This window comes from Ornithorhynchus anatinus, chromosome 1 (assembly GCF_004115215.2).
Source record: "Ornithorhynchus anatinus isolate Pmale09 chromosome 1, mOrnAna1.pri.v4, whole genome shotgun sequence".
Classification (NCBI taxonomy): Eukaryota; Metazoa; Chordata; class Mammalia; order Monotremata; family Ornithorhynchidae; genus Ornithorhynchus; species Ornithorhynchus anatinus.
Window position 1 is genome coordinate 20,884,642 of NC_041728.1, and position 25,697 is coordinate 20,910,338.

The 25,697-nt window shown below is 45.0% G+C and overlaps 1 protein-coding gene and 1 long non-coding RNA gene across 3 annotated transcripts in view; one reads left to right on the plus strand and one right to left on the minus strand.

Annotated features, from left to right (window-relative positions):
• The window catches only part of LOC120638241, a 67,161-nt gene that overhangs the window by 6,126 nt on the left and 35,338 nt on the right, over positions 1 to 25,697 (plus strand). The window lies entirely within an intron of this gene.
• The window catches only part of CKMT2 (creatine kinase, mitochondrial 2), a 32,771-nt gene continuing 16,306 nt past the window's right edge, over positions 9,233 to 25,697 (minus strand). The window contains exons 2-10 of the mRNA XM_001512072.5: positions 24,771 to 24,950; positions 22,673 to 22,871; positions 21,508 to 21,603; positions 20,260 to 20,481; positions 18,871 to 18,956; positions 17,578 to 17,701; positions 15,343 to 15,477; positions 14,643 to 14,768; positions 9,233 to 9,513 (exon numbers count right to left, since the gene is read on the minus strand). Coding sequence (XP_001512122.2) covers positions 9,394 to 9,513; positions 14,643 to 14,768; positions 15,343 to 15,477; positions 17,578 to 17,701; positions 18,871 to 18,956; positions 20,260 to 20,481; positions 21,508 to 21,603; positions 22,673 to 22,871; positions 24,771 to 24,931 — 1,269 coding nt within the window. The 5' untranslated portion in view covers positions 24,932 to 24,950 and the 3' untranslated portion in view covers positions 9,233 to 9,393. The remainder of the gene's footprint in view (positions 9,514 to 14,642; positions 14,769 to 15,342; positions 15,478 to 17,577; positions 17,702 to 18,870; positions 18,957 to 20,259; positions 20,482 to 21,507; positions 21,604 to 22,672; positions 22,872 to 24,770; positions 24,951 to 25,697) is intronic.

The window sequence follows — 25,697 nt, forward strand, 5'->3', positions numbered from 1 at the left end:
TGCAAGCCAATGCCTGTACAGGTTTCTTGCGTTCCAGTCTGGGTGATCATTTTAATGGGTGGGGGTATTGGATTGAGAGGCTGTTTCTCAGAGCTCTCCAGTTCACATTGCCTCGTGAAGTTGGAAGATACAGGTGATGATCAGCAAATTTAGGCCCAAACTGTAGATATATGCAGTTCTGAAGAGTATCTTTATAAGGAGTCTGGTGGAGAAATAGTCACTGTGTGCTGGGGCATTTAGCATACCAGATTTTGAATACTAATTTATTCTTAAGCATAGGTGTTCAAATGACTTTAATTAAAAGGAAACCAGGAGCAATTGGAGTAAAAATTTAAAACTAGGATCCAGATGCATAAAAAGTAATAGCTAAGTCACTCAATCATATTTATTGAGTGCTTATTATGTGCAGAGCTAAGTCATTCGATCATATTTACTGAGTGCTTACCGTGTGCAGAACACTGTACTAAGAGCTTGAGAGAGTATGATATAACAAACACATTCCCTACCCACAACAAGCTTATAGTTTAGAGCAGGAGACAGGCACCAATATAAATAAATTATGGATATGTACATAAGTATGGGGAGGCTGGGAGGGAGGATGAATAAAGGGAGCAAGTCAGGGTGACAGAAGGAAGTGGGAGAAAAAGAGAGGAGAGCTTAGTCAGGGAAGGTTACTTGGAGGAGATGTGCCTTCGATAAGGCTTTGAAGTGGGGGAGAGCAATGATCTGAATAATATGTCAGTCTGTGTGCTTAGGATGTTGTAGCATGACACCTTCCCTTTGATGCTTCTGAATTCCTCCCCGGGACCTGCCCAATATTTGTTTCTGCTGCTATCTAGGCAGGCTAAAGAGCTGTAACTAGGCAGGCATACGACTAGGCAGGCACCGGCTCCTGAAGACCCCTGTGGGAGGAGATGAGGAGGGGTGAGGGTCTTGCCCTCCCTAAGCAGCTTCACTGTCTGCGGAAGTCCGAGCCTGTGCCCGTGGGCGCACCGGAATACTAAGAGGGGATGCAGCTCAGCCTACGGTTGCCATGGATGTCTCCATTTTTGCCTTCTCTCTTCAGCAGGGAGCTTAGAGGAGAGGGAAGAATGTGTGCTCTAGAGAGAGACATCAGTTTCACTGTTCCACTTCAGGTGCTGATAAATAGCCGAGGTGGCAAAGGAGAGGCAAATGGGTCGTTGTTTTAATTAAGCTGTACTGTAAAGCTTACTTAGGTGAACACTGAAAATAGTGTGTAAATTATTTAATGATCAAAACTGTACATTTCTGTCAGAGAGGAGCGGCCACTAACCGAATTGTCGTTAAACAAATAAAATGCATAAGAGACTTTTAAAAACCAACCCTTATTTGTTCATTAAAGTCTTTTAGTGCCTCATTAATTTTTATGGTTTAATCCATTCCCGATTGAATGAAGTGCACCTGAATGCAGTTAGCTCCTCATGAGCTGCTGGTGAGATGCAAGTGATACTGGCAGAGTTCAAATTAACTATATGAGTCCCCATGCACGTATACCCTGTTCATACCTGTCTGGTTCTCAGCCCCTCAGCTTCTGCCATCTAGCACTTCCACACTCACCTTACTCTCCACTCCTGCCCCACCCCCTTAAGCAATGTCCCTTCTCTCTATCTGAAATGTCTTCCTCCCCTCTACTAGACTGTAAGCTCCTTGAAGATGGGAATCACATCTACTAACCCCATTGAACTCTCCCAAGTACTCGGTGCAGTGCTCTGTGCAGTGTAAATGCTCAGTCATACTGAGTTTACTGTGGGCAGAGCACTGAATTAAGCACTTGGAAGAGTTAAGTACAACAGAGTTGGTAGCCGTTCCCTGCCCACAAGGAGCTTACAGCCTAGAAGAAGAGGTAAACACAAAATGAATTCCATATACATAAGTGCTAAAGGGCTGAGGATGGAGCAGATAGAGGGGACAAATCCAAGTAGAAGGGCAACACGGATGGAAGAGGCAATAAGGGGAAAAATTGGGGAAGGCCTTTTGGAGGAATGTGATTTTAAAGCAGCGTGGCTTAGTGAAAAGAGCACGGGCTTGGGAGTCAGAGGTCATGGGTTTGAATCCTGGCTCTGCCACTTGTCAGCTATTTGACTTTGGGCAAGTCACTTAACTTCTCTGTGCCTCAGTTAACTCATCTGTAAAATGGGGATTAAGACTGTGAGTCTCACGTGGGACAGCTGATTACCCTGTATCTACCTCAGCACTTAGAACAGTGCTCTGCACATAGTAAGTGCTTAACAAATACCAACTTTATTATAAGGGTTTGAAGGTGGAGAGAGTGGAGGTCTGTCAGATATGTAGGGGGAGGGAGGTCCCGGCCAGAGACAGGGTATTGATGAGGATCAAGATAGATGAGACTGAAGTACAGTGAGTAGGCATTAGATGAGCGTGCTGGGTTGTACGAAGGGATGAGCTGATGGAACGCTTTAAAACCAGAGGTAAGGAGTTTCTGTTTGATGTGGAGGTGGATGGGCAACCACTGGAAGTTCTCAAGTGGGGGAAACATGGACTGACATTTTGAAAGAAAGTGAATGGGGCAACAGAATGAAGTATGGACTGGAGTGGGAAGAGACAGGAGGCAGGGAGGTCACTGAGGAGGCCGATGCAGTAGTCAAGTTGGGGTAGGATAATTGCTTGGATCAGCATGGTAGCAATTTGGATGGAGAGGAGAGGGTGGATTTTAGCGATGTTGTGAAGGTTAAACAGATAGAATTTGGTGACAGAGGGAATATGCGGGTTGAATGAGAGAGATGAGTCAAGCTCAGTATATGCTATCGATTGATTTGCATTTATGAAGCGCTTGTGGGAAAACACTGTACTAAGTACTGGGAAGGAATACACAGCTGAAAATTAGCCCTGAGTCCCTGGACTTCAGAGGGTTCACAGTTAAGACTAAAGAGGAAAAGGGGACTGGAAACTGGCACCCAAGGAAAGCTAAAACAAGAAGAACATAAAAAACATGAAAGACAGGGCCAGGAATAACTACAACAAAAAAATTTTTAAAAGCATTAGGGCCCTGTGGCTTAAAGAGCTAAGTTTTGGGCTCCTCGAGGCTCAGTCCAGCAGCCACAAATACTTCCAGAGGAATTGCCCTAGTGGTGTTGGGGTGTGGACCTGAGCCTTCCCAACAGTCCACGTTGTGTGGAGGTCGCTGACGCGGGGCAGATAGATGTCCCGGCTGACCTGGGCAGGGGAAGGGGCAGTGTCAATTAGCGGCGAGGCAGCCTGACTGACCGGTGGGTTGGGAGGCCGCAGGAACGAGCTGCCGTGGCCACTTCCGTCCTTCCCACCTCACTGCACAGAGGTTCCAAAGCATTTTAATCTCCCGCTTTGTTTTTGCGGTGCCGGCAGCTCAGCCAGCCCTGGAGAATAAAAAGAAACTAGTGGCCTAGTAGTGTGGGTGACCCACCCTTACTCGTATTCCCTTACAAATATTTTTGCTCTATCCCGGAATTGTATGTGAGTCATAGAACTGTAACAAGTAAAGTCAAAGTGGCAGGTGGTTTTATTGTTAAAAGGCAGTAGCGTCCACCACACTGGGGCTTTTCCAGTATATCTGTAGATTTCCTTAGTGAGAAACTCTTAATATTGTTTGAAATTCAGGTTCATTTCAGCTGGACTCAGATTGCCCTTCAGGTACATTATTTTAACTTTCTTTTTAACCTAGATGCATTTCTAATTAGCGTGTGCACAGTGAGGAGGAAGGCTTCCCCTTAATGCACAAGCACGCTCAGTCCTCTGACCTATTTTATAGCACAGTACAAGAGCAGCAAGCAAGCAAGGGAGGAGTGGCCAGGGAAGAAAGCTCAGAGCAGGGGGGAGCTCAGTTACCCAGTGGTTCCCATTCTACCGTAGCAATTCCTCCCACCCCGACCCCAAGAGCAGAGAGGGTGCAGTCAGGTGTGAAAGTCAGAAATTCTGGAACGGCCGCTTTTCCAAGCCAGGGCTGGGGACGAGCTGTCGAGGTGTCAGTGTGAGTGACAGGGAACGAGAGACAGCTAGGCTGGAACAGCAGCGCACTGTGGCAAAATAATTTTCATTATCAGTAGCATTAACTGAGCACCTTCTGTGTGCAGAGCACTATGCTGACTGCTTGGAAGAGAACAAAAAGGTAAGATACCTGCCCTCAAGGAGCTTTCAGTTTAACAGGGGGTCATTTAAATAATATCCAGGCAGGAGGAGTAATATAAAATATGGAATGTGGTCCATGAATCCTACGGGGGTTGTGTAATTTCTAGCAATTGTTGTTTTTACCAGAACAGAGTTCATCCCGTTCCGATTTATTTTCACTCCTGGGAGTAGTATTCAGGACCACGACGCTGCTAAATCCCACTTTTTCACATCTTAATTATGTTGTCCTGTTTGTGTTACCAGAGCCAGGTGATAATTTTTGCGTTCTGAAAATGCACTCACCACAGAGGTTCCAGTCACACTTTCAGAATGAAGTGGAATTTGCAATGAATTATTTTTCAGCACTTTGATCCGTGATCTTTACACCTACCTTGCCAACCATCAATGGGAAAATCTCTCATTCAACAGATGCCTTCCACCACGTCGCAAGGCCAACAAATCTTTTTCATTTCAAATTAAGAGAAAAATAATTTCTAGAGGCTTGAACTCACCTTCTCCCTTCCTTTGCCCCCCACCCATGGAAAATGCCATCCCGAGGACATGGCAGCTGTGGAATTTGTCACAGGGGAAGTGAGGAGGGAGTAGGACCAATTGCCTAAATTAAAATGCTTCAAGTCCAATGTTGATAAATTTCAATTATCAACCTTTCCAGAAAAAGAATCAGCTAATCAGCCATAATTTTCAATAGCCAAACCTTAAATTGATTGATTTGTCCTCAAGTGATCTTTGAACAATGGGCTTGGCACAGCCCTCTCTAAGGTCATTGGTCCATTCCTTTCGACCATGAGCAAGAACATGAGCGTTTATCATAGCCCTATCAAGAGAGAGATAATAATAATAATGTTGGTATTTGTTAAGCGCTTATTATGTGCAGAGCACTATTCTAAGCGCTGGGGTAGATACAGGGTAATCAGGCTGTCCCACGTGAGGCTCACAGTCTTAATCCCCATTTTACAGATGAGGTAACTGAGGCACAGATAAGTGAAGTTACTTGCCCACATTCACACAGCTGACAAGTGGCAGAGGCGGGATTCGAACCCATAACCTCTGACTCCCAAGCCCGTGCTCTTTCCACTGAGCCACGCTGCTTCTCTAGGAAGTGGAAGGAGATCTAGGAAGTGGTTTCCCAGACCTGCAGTCCATGTTGTAACACTAGCAAGCTTGGATTTTTCATTAACCGTTTTACACTCCCATCTCTGTTGATGGAGGCTTGTGACTTGACTTCATCATCATCAGTATTTAAATGAGCACCTATTTGTTCAAAGCACTTTTTTAAGCGTTCGGGAGAGTACACGTTCCCTGCCAACAATGAGCTGACTTGACTCTCTTCAGGTTTGTATTTAGGCTTTAGTAAATTGTCACTGTGCCATCTGCATTTTCCTTGATGTTTGTGTCTTTGTTTAACCCCTCTGTCCATTTGTGTGGTTGAACATTTTTGACTGTGAACTGGGCCAGGTTCAGAAGACAAGTGAGTGACATCACTGTGTCAGTGCCCCATCAGTGGGGCAATGGAAGTGGTTCGAGATTGGCAGACTCCAAACACGCAGTAAGCAGCCCCTGCATTAACAGGAATCTGGGAGAGGACCCCAATGTCTCTGAGAAGTGGAGAGGTGGAGAAGCACTCTAGGCTCAGGAATTTTGAAAAAACCCCAAATGACATCATGTAGCGTATCGGATGCTCACATAGTAAATGACAATATAAGATGTCTTTTGGAACGGGAACGAGAAGTGAGTGTTTCCTGCTTTGGGTCAACTGAATGCCAGAGGTCACCCTAGTTTGTGAACTACAGTTTTAAAAAGTGGTGAGAGAAATCTTTGACCTTGAAGTAAAGACCAAGAATGTTTTGCTTCCCTATGTCTGTTTGGAGTATATTTAACCAGATTTCCCTGGGGATTGGGCCAGGGTGAGAGTGTAGAAAGGTGTCCTCCCCGGCGTTGGTGGAGGAGGAGGAGATGAGGGTTACACAGATTACACAGTCTTCTTTTTTTTTGTTTTGTTTTTGATTTGTTAAGCACTTTTTATGTGCCAGGCACTGTACTACGTAAACTTCGGGGTAGATACAAGGTAACGGTCCCTGTCCCACATGGGGCTCAGTCTAGAAGCAGCATGGCTTAGTGGAAAGAGCACGGGCTTGGGAGTCAGAGGTCGTGGGTTCTAATTCCAGCCCCACCACTTGTCAGCTGTGTGACTTTGGGAAAGTCATGTAACTTCTCTGTGCCTGTTTCCTCATCTGTAAAATGGGGATGAAGACTGTGAGCCCGACTTGGAGCGATCTGATTACCTTGTATCCACCCCAGTGCTTAGAGCAGTCCTTGGCACATAGTAAGCGCTTAACAAATACTATTATTATTATTATTATTATAAATCCCCATTTTACAAAAGAGGTAACTGAAGCACAGAGGAGTTAAGTAACTTGCCCAAAGTCGCACAGTAGACAAGTGGCAGAGCTGGGATGAGAACCTTGTGATGTCCAGGACTGAGCTCTATCCATTATGTCACACTACTTTAAAAGTTGTGGTCGATGTGAAGGAGCAGGCAGGGAGAGGAGCCTTTTCTTTTATTAAACAGATAGCTAACATTAAGTTGTAAACTGAGTTGTTCCAAAAATATTGATTGAGTCAGACCATAGAAAACTGCAATTGTTAGCTTGTCATGATTTCTTTAGCTAGGGGGCATGCTACCAGACCTGTATGAATTAAGGCGGGAGATTCGTTCATTTCTGACTCATAAAAACTCATATGTACTACTTCTCCAACCAGGGTTGTATCATTAATATGGACATTTGGCATCATGAAAGGAAAACAGGATGTACTTGACTTGGAGCAGAGCACTGCCAGATTGACTGAAGGACTGTAGGCAAAGGGAAATTGACAAATGGCAAAGCGTCAGATTAGCATTCTGTGTCTAGTGGAGGTGGTTTAGCAATCTGTGATTGCTTTGGTTTCAGTTCCTGCAGTTTCTCTGAGTTTTCAGTGATCTAAGATCATTAGGGGCAGGGAACGTTTCTGTTAATTCTCTTGTAGTCTCCCAAGTGCTTAGAACAGTGTTCTGCACATAGTAAGCACTCAGTAAATACTATTGATTGGTTGATTGATCTGGAATATGGAGGATACAAAAAAAATCTGCACCAGGTTAAAGTATTTTTTAAAAAGAAAATTTTCCAGCTGAAAATTGTATTTTTGCCATGAATGTCCATAAGGCAAACTGGTGTATAAAGTTCTGGATTGCACTCTACTGACAACATACACTTTTTTAAAGCCATGTTCCACTAATCCAGTCTCAGAGACTGCTCGGGCATTCTGACCCCAACACACCTGCCTGGCTGACAGAAAGCCTTGTGGGATCCCGAGCGCCATCCATCAAAATGGATGAGGGCTCCAGTTGGGTGGAGATTTAGCTTCAGTTGATTGAAGACTAGTCAGAGACTCCCTGCTGAGGACCTGGGACCCATTCCATTCGTCGCATCAGAGATGCTCTGTGACAGAGAGAGATCCTCTTCATTCGGCAGTGTTGGGAATAATAATGTTGGTATTTGTAAGCGCTTACTATGTGCCGAGCACAGTTCTAAGCGCTGGAGGAGATACAAGGAGATCAGGTTGTCCCCTGTGGGGCTCACAGTTTTAATCCCCATTTCACAGATGAGGTAACTCAGGCCCAGGGAAGTTAAGTGATTTGCCCACAGTCACACAGCTGACAAGTGGCAAAGCCGGGATTTGAACCCATGACCTCTGACTCCCAAGCCCGGGCTCTTTCCACTGAGCCATGCTGCTTCTCAGCGTGCTCAGATGGGAAGCAATCTGGTAGCAAAATGAGGGGAGAAGCCTGGTGCTTCCCAGAATTCTTTTTCCATAGGTGTGAGTCAGCCAGACTCTAGAACTAGTCAGGGGCACCAAGGGGCCCCAGAGCATCATGGCAAAAGTTCCCTTCATGCACCAGCTCAAACTAACTGTTTTGGATCCTATTCTGCTAAATGGAAACAAAAAAGGGTTAGTATCAAATCCCCTTAACAGAATCCAGGAAGTTGGCCAGTAATGCTGGAGCCATAATGACACATGTGGAGATGTTGAAATCTTAGCACCCAGTTCATAGATTGGCTGTTGATCAGGAGCCATTGATCAGGAGGCAGAAGACTGTCCAAACAGCTCCAGGAAACCAAACAGGTCATGAGTCAGTCTCTCCCTCTAGAATGTAAGTTCCTTGGAGGCAGGGAACATGTCTACCAACTCTTTTGTGTCCTAGTCTCCCAAGCATTTATTACAGTAAGTGCTCAATAAATTCAGTTGATTGATTGTTGGATGGATTGGGGTGGGTTTGGGGGGCAGGGGGGCAGCTCTCCCACCCAGGAGGCCTGCCCTGCTGCCTTCTCTGCAATCCACATTTTGAGGGTCACAGTTAGGCTGCCGCTGGTCCAGATTACACTGCACAGGGGGTGGAGGGTTCAGGCATCCCAGCCAAGTTGCACAGTTTTTGCCTACCCAGCTAGTCTTCAGGGCCTCATAATAGTAACCAAGGGAACAGTAGTCACTTGGCAACTCCAACAATAAATAATATGGCAAAGAATATCGGAATATGGAATGTGTAGGACTGAATTGAATCTTGCTGGATGTAGAAGGTATTAGGTTTCATTAGAAAGCATTAGTAGTAATAGTATTTATTAAGCACTTAACTGTGTGCAGAGCACTGTAGTAAGTGCAGGGAAAGTATATAGTTGGGGAATTAGATATGGACCCTGTCCCTCAACCGGCTCACTGACTGAACCACAGAATAGCATTTTCAGTTGAATATTCCAAGGCACATTTTTCAGGCACACCTCAAATGGAAGCACTATGGAAGAAATGAAAGTGTATCTTCACCACTTCTGCCAGGAAAACGGATTTCCTAGTCATTGTTTTTTCATTTTATCAGTCTAATTTTCACAAATCATTCCATGTAGTAAAGCATAAAGTCTTGGCCCCTTGGATAACTGGATTGGAAACTTTTCTTACCATTCAGGCTGTGTGGCAGTAAATGTTAGCTCTTTTTCTACTTTTGAAAGGTTTTCAATGTGACAACTGTGTGACACAGTAGCTTAAAAAATACCGAACTGGAGACATTAGAGAGAGTTTTATTATGAAGAGACCTACATTTATATACCGAGGCTCTTCTAAGCCTACAATAACTCTCAGCCTAGAGATTTATTTATTCATACCTGTCATACCAGCAGACAGATATTTTTAAAAGGGTTAGGGGGGCGACCAACTTCATTGAGTTCACTTCTTGCCGAACTGGGGCAGAGGAGGTGGAATCTTGATGTCCTGGCCTCTCTCCAGCTTCTTCTCACAATCCACCAGGTAATTGACTCCATCAATGACTATCTGGACGAGCTCCACCTTCAGAAATGGAACAGACAAATGATGCAGTCATACAGCAGGTCAAACATTCATTCATTCAATAGTATTTATTGAGCACTTACTATGTGCAGAGCACTATACTAAGCGCTTGGGATGAACAAGTCGGCAACAGATAGAGACAGTCCCTGCCGTTTGACGGGCTTACAGTCTAATCTTGGGAGACGGACAGACAAGAAAATGGCAAACAGTAGGAAGAGTTAACAGGGACCCTGGCACTTTTCGTCCTGGGGGGATTTCACTTGCCCTGAGGTGCTGAATGGGGATGTTAACCATAAGCCACACTGATGGAAGACAGTGCCAAGGTAATGAAAGGGAAGGACAGATTTCAGCCCAGAGATCCCGGAAGGGATGGCCTGGCTGCTGGGCATGGCATCTTCCCACGACCGTGCAGTTTGCGGACCTGAGAGTTGAAGGCACTGCCAGAAGTTTCTCTTGAGCCCTCAGGTAGTGCAGTGCCTCAGTTAACATCTTTCCTAAGGGGTGTTTAGAAAAATCCAATTTTCATACTTTGAAAAAGATTCAGGTTCAATCAGAAATCATTTAAAGGCTAGGGAAAGGTGAAAGGAACAGGGATCATGGCATAGTGGAAAGAACACGGGCCTGGAAGTCAGAAGGTCACGGGTTCTAATCCTAGCTCCACCACTTGTGTGCTGTTGGACCTTGGGCAAGTCACTTCACTTCTCTGGGCCTCAGTTACCTCATTTGTAAAATAGGGATTGAGGCTGCGAACCCCACGTTGGAACAGGGACTGTGTCCAGCTCTATTTGGTTGTATCCATCCCAGTGCTTAGTACAGTGCCTGGCACATAATAAGCACTTAACAAATACCATCATAAAGTGGGAGGAAAAGCTGAGGGAGGATCTTTAAATACATGAAGAGTTCCCACACTCAGCATGGCAACCTGTTGTTTTCCTATTTCCATTAAGGACAGAACAAGAAAAAATGGGTTTGCGCTGCTGAATTGGGGGGTTAGGCTTATGGGTGGAAATAAGGAGCTAGGTTACTGAGGAAAGTTGGGACTTTCCTCTGTGGGTTTTTAAAAATAGAACCTCTTCCCCCATTGTTGGAAATGCTGATTGAAAGCGGGGTGAGGGCGATATCCTCAGTGCCAACCACCATCGCCCCGATGGCCGAGCAGAGGTTCACAGGGCCAGAGCCTGGCCGAGCTTTGGGAGCTCAGGACCTCCCTAGGTTGGGCCTGCTGGAGTTTGGGGGCAACCCACATGCTGCTAACTAGAAGGCAGGGCTGAGGGTGGGGCAGCTGTGGAATTTGGCCGCCAGCTGTCACTGCTCCCCCAAAAGCCACCACTCCCTCTCCCTCCGCTCCCCCACAACATGGAAAAGTGCCGACTGTTTCTCAAGAAGTTGGGCTTAATGGCCTTCTGACCCTTCCAGCCCTAGGAATCAATTGATTCTATCTCCAGTGGACCAAATGCATCATTTTTACAATATATTAAAGGAAAAAACAGGGACAAAGTAAAAAGGGAAAGGAAAACGTTTTCTGTGCCATCCAGTGTTCCACTGGCCCAGGTCCCACGTCCTAAAGTCATTTCAGCATTGCCTCCAGAGTATAGGCCAGAAATTTAAAAGTCCCAAAACTTTCTCTAAAGGGTTCATTGGCATCAATGAAGAGCAGATTTTTTTTTAACAAAGCTTATCCAGGAGCATGAATCACGAAGTTTATTCAGATAGTCTAATTAGGAAAGAATTTGTATTAGGGAGATGGAATGGTTTGTTTGATGTTTGATTTTTGGAGGCAAGTAGGTTTTTGTTTTTGGAGACGAGTTGGGTTGGGGATTTTCTCAGTCACTGGAGTGTAAAAGTATACTACATTAACATGTCTACTAATTCTGTTATACTTTCCCAAGCAAACAGTGCTCTGTGCAGTGGTCTGCAGCCAGCAGTGCCCAATAAATGCATTAAGTTTTCTAATGCCGTGCAAGGAGCATGCTAAGGGCAGGGAATGTGTCTGTTTATTGTTATATTGTACTCTCCCAAGGGCTTAGGACAGTGCTCTGCACATCCGGCTCCGTAAATACAATTGACTATCATGGCACCTCATCAAAATACTTTGTCCATTATAGGGTATATTCCCCAGGTTCCAGGGAAGCCCACACCCCTTGCAGCAATCTCCCCGCCGCTGTTTAAGACTGTCCCCTCGGTGGGTTGGAGAATGAACTGGACACCATGGGAGTCCTGCTCTTGGTTGCAAAGGGGCAGCTGGCAGTGCCTTCCTCTTCATGGGGATTCTGTCTGCTAGAGAAATCCTCTGAATGGAAGGAGACCCCCGGAGAGCCTGCCCCAGTCACCTCGGGGCTCTGTCCTCGTTGATAAAAATGGAAATTGAGAAGGCAAACTGGCAAAAATTCTTATAGCAATTGTACACATCTGTTAAGGAGTCAAAAGGATGAACATCACAGAAACCTCACGACCCAGGATTATTGTACTATTCGCAAAGAATATCATGCACTAAATGCAATTTTTAATCCATTGTTGCAGTGATCAATCATTTATTGAGTGCTTACTAAATAATAATAATGTTGGTATTTGCTAAGCGCTTACTATGTGCAGAGCACTGTTCTAAGTGCTGGGGTAGATACAGGGTAATCAGGTTGTCCCACATGGGGCTCACAGTCTTAATCCCCATTTTACAGATGAGGTAACTGAGGCACAGAGAAGTTAAGTGACTTGCCCACGGTCATACAGCTGACAAGTGGCAGAGCCGGGATATGTGCACAGCACTGTACTAAGCGCATGGGAGAGTACAGTATCACAGAGTTAGACATGTTCCCTGTCCACAAGGAGCTAACAAGAGAAGCAGCGTGGCTCAGTGGAAAGAGCCCGGGCTTTGGAGTCAGAGGCCATGGGTTCGAATCCCGGCTCTGCCATTTGTCAGCTGTGTGACTGTGGGCAAGTCACTTCACTTCTCGATGCCTCAGTTCCCTCATCTGTAAAATGGGGATTAAGACTGTGAGCCCCACGTGGGACAACCTGATTCCCCTATGTCTACCCCAGCGCTTAGAACAGTGCTCGGCACATAGTAAGCGCTTAACAAATACCAACATTATTATTATTATTATTGTTGCAAATGTCATTATTTACACTTCTGCAGAATTTTCAGTTCAGAAAAAAAATAATCTAATTGGATATATCTCATTCCACAAATTATGTAATGTGACTCTTCTTCAGCAAACACCCTGCATTCAGTCAGTGGCATTTATTGAGTGCTTACTATAAGCAGAGCACTCTACTAAGCGCTTGTGAGTGTACAAGAGAATTGGCAGATACATTCCCTGCCCACAGTGAGCTTCCAGCTAACTTAATTGATTAGAGATTCACCACCTTTTTCTTCTCCGCTCACCCTTTAATAAGGATAGCACTAAGTACCGTATTGTTGTCGAGTTAGAAAGCAGGAAGGAGTGGAAATGGGCCAGCTGGAAAACCAGCTCTATTGGCATGGAGAACGCTTCATTAAAAGTAGGTGTGTTCTCTTTATCACTGATGGGTTTTGTCAGCCCCACTCCCTCCTCAGGGGAAGATTGGGCAGGGATTGTCTCTGTTGCTGAACTGTACATTCCAAGTGCTTAGTACAGTGCTCTGCACATAGTAAGAGCTCAATAAATACTACTGAATGAAGAGCAACTTGAAAAGCCCCTTACCAAGAGAGGGCCTCTCCAGAGGCTGCGAGAATGGCAGCAGAGTGTCTGGAGATCACATTTCTCTGGATTCCCCTCAGCCTACTCTCTGCCTTGTCCATGCTGGCGTGCAGTCCTTGCCACATGTCAGATGTAGCCAAAGTAGACTTTCTTTTGATTGTTCGGTGCAGCCAGAACTCTGCTGCTTCAGTAGATGAATGACTGATTCATTGACTACAGGGAGGCCCCTTTTCCTCCTGCATCCCAGAGCTTGCTTTCCTGGCTTTCTCCAGGCATGTAGAAAAGACCCAGTTGAACATGGATTCTGCGTATGTAGCCCAGGGCATTGCAATTGTGGTTGGCTTAGTAATTTAGCAACATACTGTGACATCTCAGACCATATTGGATTTTTTAGTTCTATTGTTTTAGCATTCCCAGCCAACAGACAGAAAATTCCATTGGCTCCTTTAGCATGCTAGATATAATCACTTTGCCTCTTTGGCTATATTTGCCAAAACAAATTCAGTCAGTCAATAGTATTTATCTGAGTGCTTATTCTGTGCAAAGCACTGTACTAATTAAACTAACCATGCAAGATGTCAAAGTGATTTTGATCAACTGAAAATCTTCTGAAGAAATGAGGAGCTAAATTCTGGGAAATTCACTCTGAGAGACAAGTTGAGCCCTCATTGTGAGTTGACAAACATGTCCTCTAACATCACAATAGGAAACATATAGTAGTACTTCAGCCCACTAGACCTTCTATTGCTGAAAAGCCTTGGAATGCATTTCTAAGAACAATTATGTGATGGATAATGGTGTTTTTCAGAATTTCCTGGATTCTTTGGGCTCAGCTAGACTACAGTTATTCCTAGTATATCTCTCTCAAGTGCTTTTGAATTCAGAGCCCTTTCACTTTGAAGTAATGCTGCAAAGTTTATTTACCTTGACTTTAGCATTTCCCTTCTCTCCCCTTTGAAATGTTTTGAATGACTCAAAATGATTAAAACGCATTTCAGTGTAGCATTGATAATGGCAGATCTTTTAGCACAAGGTGCCATTTTACCAAATAGGATGTGAATGAAAACATTTTTTTTAAATTGAGTACTCAGTTATTCATAATTTTTTATTATTAGTACATTTTATATTTGAATGTAGTAAACAATTCCCTTTATTTCCTGTGGGAAATTCTGCGTGGTTTAGTGCCCTTTCACTTAACATTTGTGTTTTCATGGAAACAGATAAGAGCGCTAACTGGGGTTTGGTAGTACACACTATTTTTGCCCTGTGTAGCTTTCTGGCCATTCCCATTTGAGAGAAATAATGCCTCACAAAAGTCTAGCATGACCAACAAGAGGTTTCAGGAAGGATGCTTAAGGTTTGCAGGGAAGGGAGGTTGTAAGCTTGCCAGCCCTCATTGCTCTCAGCACAACTGCACACACACAAAAAAAGAAATCAAGAGAAACACATTACCTCCGAACGTCCAATACGGTCTATGTTGGAGATATCATACACGTCTGCCACAGCTGCAGTGTCCACACCGCCTGTGCCACGCTTCTGAAGTCTCAGGTTCTCCAGGATCTTAGAAAAACGGGGGTCCTGGTACAAGAGCAGATGGATAGCAATTTTTTCAAGAAATTCAGTGGATCCACTGTCACTGATTCCCAGAGTTTCCTTCCCCTACTTCAAACGCCAACCGAGATGCCTTTGCTTTCCGCCCATCGCAGTGGCCCCATTATTAAATGCATTATTCATCTGGCAAACTAGGCAAAAGGTCATGTTTCCTTGTTTTTAGGTAAACACAGTATGAAAGGCATTCTGTATGCTGTTATGCAGGCAAGAGTTGGGGGGTTTGTATTGCATTTAAAGTTACATGTTTAAAATGGTATTTGTTAAGCTCTTACGATTTGCCAGGCACTGTACTAGGCAGTGGGATAGATACTTCTTCATTATAATAAATGATAGACCTGGCACTCTTTCTGAGGAAAGCTTCTAACAGTGTAATCTTCATATTTCAGATGAAGAATTTCTAAAAGCTTTAGGTGGAGGGTTATTTTCACCCTGGGTCTCTGTAGCAGTTGTTCACTCGGTCCTTCTTATAGCTCATCGATTGAGGAGATCATGCCAACAGCTGACACAAATCAAGGTCCAGGTCATGCCTTTGGTTCCATACCTTGCTGAGCTTTGGGATTTTAACGTGGACTCCAGCACGTAATCCAGTTCCGAGGTTGGAAGGACAGGTCAGGACGTAGCCTAGGCGCTCATTCCACATGAACTCCCAGCCCCGCCCTTGGATTAATTTTTCCACCTGTGGAGAGAAAACCATTGGACCGACTTCAGCATGCAACACACTTCATGTTAAGGCGGTGAGGTTCAGTTCTAAAAAGTCCACTCAGTGCTGGTGGTCATCACTTAAGGATGTTTTTGGTGGAAAAATAATCACTACTCGGAGTGGGATATCAAATGGTAAAAGCCAGAGCACTGGAACAAAGTTATGAAAGGAATTTTCATTAGCAATCTATCTTTAGTGTTTTGGAAAGTCATCCTCATTTGAAGGTAGAAAATTATCTTCTTGTAATGTGAAAGGAAACTTGAGTAAGAGTGGAATGGGTTATCCCAAGAAGTACTAGGCCTCGGAGTCAGTGACCTGAGCTATACTCCCAGTTGTACCACTTATCTGCTTTGTGGCCTTGGGCAAGTCACTTCACTTCTCTGTGCCTAAATTGCCTTATCTGTGAAATGGGGATTAAGACTATGAATCCCAAATGGGATGTGGACTGTGTCCAATCTGATTAGCTTGTATCTACCCCAGCGCTCAATACAATGCCTGGCACACTGTAAGTGCTTAACAAATACCGTTTTTTGCCAAAAAAAGAAAAAGCAGAGACCCCAGGATGTCAAGGCCCAGGTTACCCAGTTCGTGTGTGAACTTCTTTTTACACTGGCAGGTAGCGAGAAAGTGGGGAAAAAAGATGGTCATACAAATTTACTATTTTTTTCCAAAATAAAATAAATCACCGAATGTGATACCGCCCAATTTGGTGATCTGCAGAAGCAACATCTGGAGTGGAGTGGTTCCACACTTTCTCGACATTCTCTCATAATGCTGGAGGCTCTGAGGGGTCACCCCATTCATCTCCCTGCTTTCAGTCATCCCAGACTGATGAGAATCCCACCGTTCATTCATTCAGTCATATTTATTGAGTGCGTACTGTGTAAGAGCACCGTGCTAAACTTCTGAAACAGTACATTCTAACAATAAACACATTCCCTGCCCACAACCAGCTTACACTCTAGAGGAGGGGTTCCTTTAATCCCCTCTAACCAAAGCTCAGAAGAAGGCTCCCCCTGAAATATGCCCTTGTGTTCTGGCCAAAACGTAGGTTGAAAGCACACATTCTAGAACTGACTGCAGTTGAAAATCAAGCTGCTAATTGACAAATACATTTTGCTGACCATTTCAAGGATTAAAGTTCAATCATCAACAAAATCAATGACTAAAACGACACAGGTAAAGTTGGGCCCGGGGCTGGACTAAGTTAGGGTTTGATTATTTGTTTGGTTGATAATTGACTGTGTTGGTCCGTAGCCTCTGGTAGCTTGACTTTTTTTTCTTTAAATGGTATTTGTTAAGCGCTTCCTATGTGTCAGGTAGTGTATTTAACTCTGGGGTAGATAAAAGCTAATCAGGTTGGACGCAGTCCCTGTCCCACATGGGGCTCACAATCTTAACCCCCATTTTGCAGATGAGGTAACTGAGCAACAGAGAAGTTAAATGACTTGCCCAAGATCACCCAGCAGACAAGCTGTGCATCTGGGATTAGAACCCAGGTCCTTCTGACTGTCAGGCTCATGCTCTCTCCACTAGGCAACATTACTAATTACAGCCTCCATTCTAGTGTTTCACCTTCCCTCACTGTCAGGATGTTGGACAGCTGGGGAACCTCTCCATTCCAGAGGTTGCCTCTGTATTTGTTTGGTGATTTGTTTTGGAGAGAAAACTGTAAATTTGTACAATCTTTTTTTTTACTCTCATCCACCAATCGAAAAATAAGTTATGATGAAAATGCATGTTTTGCCTTATCTTTCTTATGATGTGTTCAGGGTTGGACTAGCCTAATAGGATAAAAGCATATATCCTGTGGGATGCGGTGGGGGGGGAGCATAAAAGGAGGGAGGGAGAAAAGCCTGAGCTCAGTTTCCTTTGATTACTGGAAAATTTAGATATCATTGTTATTATTATTATATATCCTTGACCCAGTCACCCATCCCCAGAAATTGTCCTGAAAGTCCTTGCCCTTGAGTCCCTGACTCAAAGGCCTGACAACATGAAGATTTGCCCAACCTGTAGGGCTGAGTTAATGCCCACTGGAGAAATTCAAAACTACGTAAGTGTTTAACTTGGTACCTCTTTTAATCCACGGCAGAATCGCTCAAACACTCGCTTCATATTGCCCCCCCTTTCCATAGAGATCACCCTGGTGTGGTCTTCCTCATTAATCCAGATGAGAAAGGTCTTGTCATAGTTGTGCCTGGTGAAGAAAGGAATTAAAATGGAATTGGTGGGTTTCTTAGGTTTGTTATATATTTATACACAAATAATCCTTCATGAACCTTTCCAATATCCTCAGCTCCCTGATTGCCTCATTTCAAAATCCTCCTTTCCTGAAAGTCTCTAGTTTTTCTTCATTAGGTCTGGATGAAAACCACTAAATATGGTTCCTGTGAGAGGGCTGAGGAGAACAATTCTAGGATCCTTCAGGATTTCATTCCCCCAACAGACAGGAACACAGTCTCCCAGGAGCCTCCCATCCAAGTGATAATAACTCTTGACTCTGATCACAGTGAGCTCCACTAGAAAGTCCGTTTCCTCTTAATGTTCATCTTCTCACCAGCACAGTCCAAACCTTGTGTCACTAATAGGGAAAAGAGAAAGAGTGCTTAGTGGAAGTTTTTGAAAAAATTATCTTTTGAATGCAGGGTGTTTGGGATAGAGGGAATCAGAAAATATGTACCACCTAGCTCATAATAATTGTGGTTTTTATTCTGTGCTTACTATGTGCCAAACACTCTATTAAATGCTGGGGTAGATACAAGATAATCAGATCCCACATGGGGCTCAGTCTAAATAGGAGGGAGCATGGGTATTGAATCCCCAAAGTTTCCAACTAGTAGGAACTTTTCTACTTTTCAAGGCTAGTTTGGAAAAGGAGTGGTTTGTACTGGTCTTCAGCTAAACTTGGTGCGTTCTTTGTTTTAGTTTTAGCATTCTTCCTTATACTACCCTGTCCGGTTTCATTCATCAAAAAAAGATAGAGGGCTCGAATTTCATAAAACTGATATTTCGAGTTTTATTCAGTTTACTGTCTAAACTGTTTTTCACCCCACATGTAAGTGTATTTTTCTCACACAAAATACTTGCAAATTCAAATCTGCTTCCTTTGTCTTGTAGGCTCACACCAATTGATATACACACACACATATACACTCCCTCTTTTGTGTGCGTGCTCTCTCTCTCTCTCTCTCACTCACACACACACACACATATGAGCAGGCCATGTTGTCTTTTTAGCTTAATTTAACTTAAGCTGAGCATGCTGTCAACTGCAGGACATAGCATTTGCAGGGTTAGGTCAAGCCAGGTGATCTGTGAAAGGATCTTTTGCACACAATGCAAATATCTGTACTTTATGTGCCATACCAGATTCCTCTGGCATCTGGCCAGTCACGAGCCATCCCAGCACACGTTAGCAAGGGGGACACTGGTTTATCAAATAGAAAATGATCCTGGAAGCCAAAAATGCAAAAATGAGAAAGAAAAACTGCTGAGTTAAAGTAGGAAACTAAATGCTGCTCACCATGTTTAAAAGTGGTTTTAGTTTGTTTTTTGGAGTTTCTAATGGCATTTGTTAAGCACTCACTATGTACCAGGCACTGTACTAAATGCTTTGGTAGATACAAGATAATCAGGTTGGACAAGTCTGTGTCCCATGTAGAGCTAACAGTCTTAACGCCCATTTTACAGATGAGATAACTGAAGTGCAGAGAAGTTAAGTGACCTACCCAAGGTCACATAGACAACTAGCGGAGCTGAGATTAGAGCCCAGGTCCTCTGATTTCTACTAGGCCACGGTGCTTCTCATGCTTAGGAAATATAGGCCTGTAGGCTCCTTGTGAGCAGAGATCATGTCTACCCACTCTATTGTGTTGTACTTTCCCAAGTGCTCTGCACATGGTAAGTGGCATAATAAATACCATTGATTGATAGTCTGTCTCTCATTTTCAATAATCAGGGCCAAGGAAAAAGCAGACAATAGGAGTTTGGTGGTTCCTTGTTGATAGACTGAAGTCAGCATTCTCAGTCTGCCCTTTCCCAGAGATTGAAAATCAATCTATCAATCGTTGATATTTATTGAGCATTTGCACTCTACTATGCGCTTGGGAGAGTGCAAATATCCCCTCTGGACTGTAAGTGGCTCCCCGGGTTTACTTAGCAGCCCTGGAGTTTCATTGCTCAACTCCATATCCTGCTCTGTAAATCACCTCCTGTTTTAGGATGTGCAATGCTACCTCCTCCCAGCCTCTCTCCCTGGAGCCTGAGTGGCGGGATTCTGTTTGGGAAGCGAGAAAGTCGGTTATTGTTTCCGGTCTCTTTGATGTAACAAGTTTTAGGCTCTCTAGTGTGCCAGAGGAACTCCACAACTAGATATTTTCTTTATGTTTAAAGTAAACATAGACACGCTTTTTGGTTTCCAAATGTGCCCTGGATTTTTGGTCCAGACTTTTTCATCAAGAGCATAGTTTCATGACTAGATGGTAAAGCCTCAGAATTTAAAACGGCATTTTCCTCCCCCACCTCCGACTCAGCCAATGTTACATTTGAGAGAAAAAGCCAAGACTCTGAAGATTTTCACTCAGAGAATGTGAAGGCTCAGCTGAGAGCAGTGGCACCTGCCAACACCTGCAGACCAACTGCCTTTCCTTGGGGCTGCTGGCAGTCACCCTGGTATCGGGGCGGGAAAGTGAGGTACAAAGAGGAATTATGGTAGACGCCTGAATCCAGCACCCCTTGCTCCCCACAGTTACTCACGTCAATAAGTTGCTGTTGGTCTTGCTCAGTCATTTCCGTCAACTTGTAATACTTCCCAGCCAGGTCGCCCTTCAGCCCCTCCAGGGCTGTGATGGCGACATTTTCTACCTCTCTTCTCTCCGCCCGGGTGCAAGCCGGGGGCAGGCTTAAGCCCCGGATGCTGCGACCGGTGCGGACCCGAGAGGACAGTACATAGCGCTCGTCAAACTGCCCCTGAGTGATCTGAAAGAGTAGAGAGTAAAAACCGCCCGCATACTCATTCACCAAACACAGGCCTACAGACTACGTTTCCAAGTTAGTGAAGCTGCCCCTTCAAAGCCTGACTCCCCTCTTCCTCAGAATTGTAGCAGGACCCAAAGATCAAGAGTTTCCAGTGAGAATCTGAAAAGCACTGGGATCCATTAGGCAGCAGGACCACCAGGGGTTATTTAGACCAGGGGAGAGCAGCTGCACCCCTGTAATGTTCTAATATTTCTGGTCTCAAGCCTTTCTGGATGCTGGAAGACCAGGCTCCCCACCTCCAGTCTTCACCCCGTGCTGCAACACAGATCATCTTAATGAAGCATCGCTCAGCCCACATCTCTCCCCTCCTCGAAACCTTCCGCTGGTCCCCAGCGGCCCTTTGCACCAAAGAAAAGCTCTTCACTGTTGGCTTCAGGGTTCTCCTCTAACTGGCCTCATTTTACCTCTCTCCTTTCCTCACCTGCCATTCCCCAACCGGCTGTCTTTGCCTCTCCCAAGCGAAAGTTCTAGCAGCACCTTGTTCTCAACTCTCCTGCCTCCATCCCCTTGCTCAGTCTTTTCCCACCCTCCCTCTCCACATCAGACAGGCCTCAGATCTCCCTGAATTCAAGTCGCTCCTCAAATCCCCTCCTCCAACAAGCCTCCCCCAATTAATTTCCCAGTACCCTGAGTTATCATCATCCCTTCTGCCATCTCTAGCACTTATTTATTTTCACCCTCCTTGGCCCTCATGAATATATAATCACTCTATTTATTTGTTTTGACTACTCTAGTTGAAAAATATTTTTATGTGTATTTCCCCCGTTATAGTGTAAGGTTCTTGTGCTTAGGAATGTGTCACTTCAATATTGTTGCTTCACAAATGCCTTGTACACTGTTCAACACCCAGGGGATGCTTAATAAATACTACCACCTCGGTGAACTTGCTGCTTAGAATAGGATCCTTTAAAGCCAGTTCTGGATCGGTGGGAAGTTGGGAAATAGAGACTAGAGTGGGAATTGTACCTTGGTTGCATCGAGGTCAGTGTGGTGTTTCATCACTTTCGGGTCGTAGCCATTGTGCCTCAGCTTAATGACTGGATCAAAGAGGTCAGCAAACACCTGTAAGAGTGGAAGGCACAGTGATACCCTCGAAGATGGTTCATTCCTCCTTTTCGCCCCAATGTAAGGACTAAATCAAATACCGACTTATAGAACTAGTTTAGAGGAATTCTTCCCCTGGTGTCAGTTTGAAGAAAAGTGGATCCTGGGTTTCTTTTCTGGTAATGAGACTAGGTGCATGTGGTTGAGAGTGACTCTATTAGGGAAGACACGAGGTGTTTAAAACATTAAACAAAACATCAGATGCCTTTTAGACATGCTCCTTCGGAGCTGAGTATCATCTGGACATTAAGGGGCCTCAAGTGCAACTCGGCACATCCTGAATGAGAAAGTGCTGTGTCTGTGGACCTGAAGAAAGGCACTTGCTTTCTTGCCCTGTGAGAGGGCAGTCTGATTTGGCGGGGGCAGGCGCAGTTGTGGGTATTGGGGAAGGCCCAGTACAGCAGTTGAGGTTGAATTCATATGATGCCTGAACTCAACCGGATCCCAGAATCTCCCTGCTGCCTTTCAATCCATGGCTTCGATTGGGGTCTTGTCGATATTGTTGAAATGCGAATGAAAAAGCCTCAAAGACAGGATTCTAGGTTATTGCAAAGAGCTATGTGTGGTCCTAAAGCATCTCAAAAGTTTGATAGTGAAATTATGCCTACAGAACTTCTCAACAACCAACACTTCCATTCAGATCAGCTTTTGGGCTCCAACATATTTACTCTTCTCCATTGCTTGTTTTTTTTGAGGTGAGCTCACTCAGCCCTGTCACGTGACGCAGTTTGCTGCTAGGGATGAGACAGTTTTCAGAAAATAAAGTGTGTTCTTGGGGAAACTGCAGGGGAGCTTTCTGAATGGGCCAGCCAGTCGTGGTTCCCTTTCATGATACCAGTCTCTGAGCCCCTTAAAGAAGCAAATGGACATTGGGGTCATCTGCCAGAATCACTCTGTAGAGACCCATTGTATCCCCATCCTCTGGGGTGCTATTTTCAAGAAAGACAGACCCTGTCCTATCTGGCTTGTAGATAGATTTCCATCTATAACTAGGCAGCCAAACCCAGAGGGATTCAAGGGGCTTCACCTCATACGACTCTTCGTCCCCAGCCACCATGCCGACGGTTTTAATGAAGGGATGGCCGGGGTTGTCCACGCCGGTCTGGATGCACTGGTCCAGGGTATAGCCATTAGGCGTCGCCTTGTCCCGGAGCTTGGCGTAGATGGCTGGCGTGAGACACTCAGCCATACAGTTGTTATGTTTGCGTAGGTCGGGGAAGTCTGCACTACAGGAGAGCAGAGATAAAGTATCAGGCGGCATTCTAAGGCACATTTTTGATTCAGGCGATTCTTGAACAAGAACTGGGCCAGGGCGGTCTGCTTCAACAGCAGCGATTGCATCCAACACCACTGGGCCACTCAACTGCTGCGGCTCAGTGGAAAAGAATTAAGCCGACAAGGTCCAGAGCCCGCTGTTAGGGAAAGGAAGTTGCGGCTGTCCCAGCTTAAGGGAGAATAGCTTATGTCCTTTATCCACCCCAGAGCTCAGTTCAGTGCTTGGATAGAGCAAGTACTTAACCAATATTATTATAATTATTAATACTAAAAGGCAAAGGCAAAGTAAAAGTAATCACAGCAGCACCATGCAGGGCTGCTCTTCATCCTTTGTCAATGCATTTTAAATAAAACAAAAGGGCTAAGGTCCCTTTCTTGTTCCTCTCACTTGAACTGTGAGGAAATCCAGTAGCTGGTGGAGCTATACTTTCTAACCTCCCTGCTTCCACAGGACGACAGAATCAGCCAGGCGGCATCAAAAACTGACCTGCATATTTTTTCTCAAGATGTGTTCTCACCCGGAACAGATGTTGAGATTAGTTTCTGGGCCCAGGAAATTTTCTGATTCCATTTTATGTGATGGTTGCTTGTTTTCTTTTCCCCAAGCGCTTAAGTGCAATTCATTGCCCACTGTGTGGTGCTCAATAAATGCTTTTGAGAGTGGTCATGGATTAGACCAGGGAAAACAAGTAGTGAAATGAGCTGGAAGTTTATCGTTTTGAAAAAGGAAAGTTAACAGATTCCACCTGGCCAGGCTTGTTTCCAACCTAATGACAGGACACTGATAACAAACCCTGTTCATCGTAATTCACCTAGGGTCCCTGTAAGCCTTGGCTCAAGCTAATCAGGACAGAGCAAAAGGTCACTGGGATCCCTTTCCCTGTCCTATAGGGTTCCAGGCAGACCTAGGGGTCTGCCCTGGGCAGCAGCCTTCAGGCAGCCCTTCGTTCACTCATTCCTCTGCCGTGCTGTCGCCTTCCTGGGCTTGAAAGCCTCCCGGAGACTCCTCCCCAGCCCAGTATCTGGCTAAAGAGAAAACAGAAGAAACTCTGGACAAGCCCAAAATAGCAACTGGGGAACTGCAAGCTTCCAAGGATGAGCCTGAAGATGCAGGCATTTCAGTATTGGGTGGGGGGGCGGGCGGTGTGCACGCATGCATGCTGACCCATTTCCTGTCCTCCTTTTTCGGTGCCTGCTCCCACACCAATGCCTTCCCCAATGAGGTAGTCAATCTGGACACAATATGTTTCCAGACAAACTTTCCTGGGAGCGGTATTGAAGTCTCTCATTCTCTTTTTCCCAGCAGAGCAGGCACTGCTTATTTGCCCTTGCCTCATAATAATAATAATAGTAATAATTTTGATATTAAACAATTACTATATGCCAGGCACTGTTCTAAGAGCTGGGGTAGGTAGAGGATGATTGGGTAAGACACAGTCACTGGCCCTGATGGGGCTCACAATCTTAATCCCCATTTTACATATGTGATAACTGAGGCACAGAGAAGTTAAGTGACTTACCCGAGGTCGTACAAGCAGACAAGTGGCAGAGCTGGGACTAGAACCCAGGTCCTTTTGACTCCCAGGCCTGTGCTGTAGTCACTGGGCCATGCTGTTTCTCCATTTACCACCATCATTTATTGAGGGCTTCACTGGGTGCCTTCCCCATCATGTCCCCGACTGACTTCCTGACAGCGCCGCTCATGGGTATATTTAAACTTGGAATGTATTCGGGGACAAGGAGAAGCAGGTAACATGTATTCTTCAGCTCCCTGATTCTCACCCCCTGAGCTCTAAGGAAACCGATCTCCGGTTATAGCTAGGGATGGTTTTTAAGCAGACAGGACTTACCTTGCAGGAAACAGCTTAGGCCTTTCGTAAGCCCCGGCGCTGACATTCTGCTGATTGAGCAGGTAACCGGTGGTCAGAGCCCCGGTGCCAAGGGTCCCAAGGGTGGCAAAGAGAGCAGATGCGCTGCGGCCAGTGAAGAACCGAGAGAAGGCACTGGCCATCCTTCCTCTTTGGGATTGTCTGGAAAACAAAGCAGCTTGATTAGCTAACTGCATCATATGCCCATGGATCCAAATGTACCAGATAAACTGAACTCTTTGAATATTCTCAAAAAGTTTCATTAGCAGCACTTCGGAGCCATCATCTAATGGCATAACAGGATCGCTCACTGTGAGCTCTTAGAATGCAGTCAGCTCACAGGCATTGAGGCAGTGCTTATCACAACATCGCCTCACTGGGCAGAGCGTGAAAAGAGATTCTAAAAGCGTAACTGAAGGTAAGGGCCCAAAGGAAGGAGGACAGAAAAAATACTATAACCACCTGTGAGTTACAACCTCAAATTGTTGCAACAAAACCATAGATTGCAGGGAGAAAGCAGCAGATCCACCTATCAATCAGTCGTATTTATTGAGCGCTTACTGTGTGAAGAGCACTCTACTAAATGCTTGAGAGAATTCAGAATACAGAGTTGGTAGTCTTGTTCCCTACCCACAGTGAGCTTACAGTCTAGAGGGGGAGGCAGGCATGAATATAAATAAATTATAGATATGTACCTAATAATAATAATGATGATGATATTTGTTAAGTGCTTACTATGTGCCAAGTACTGTTCTAAGCGATGGGGAGATACAAGGTTATCAGGTTGTCCCAGGTGGGGCTCACAGTCTACACCCCCTTTTCACAGATGAGGTAACTGAGGCCCAGAGAAGTGAAGTGACTTGCCCAAAGTCACCCAGCCGACAAGTGGCAGAGCTGGGATTAGAACCC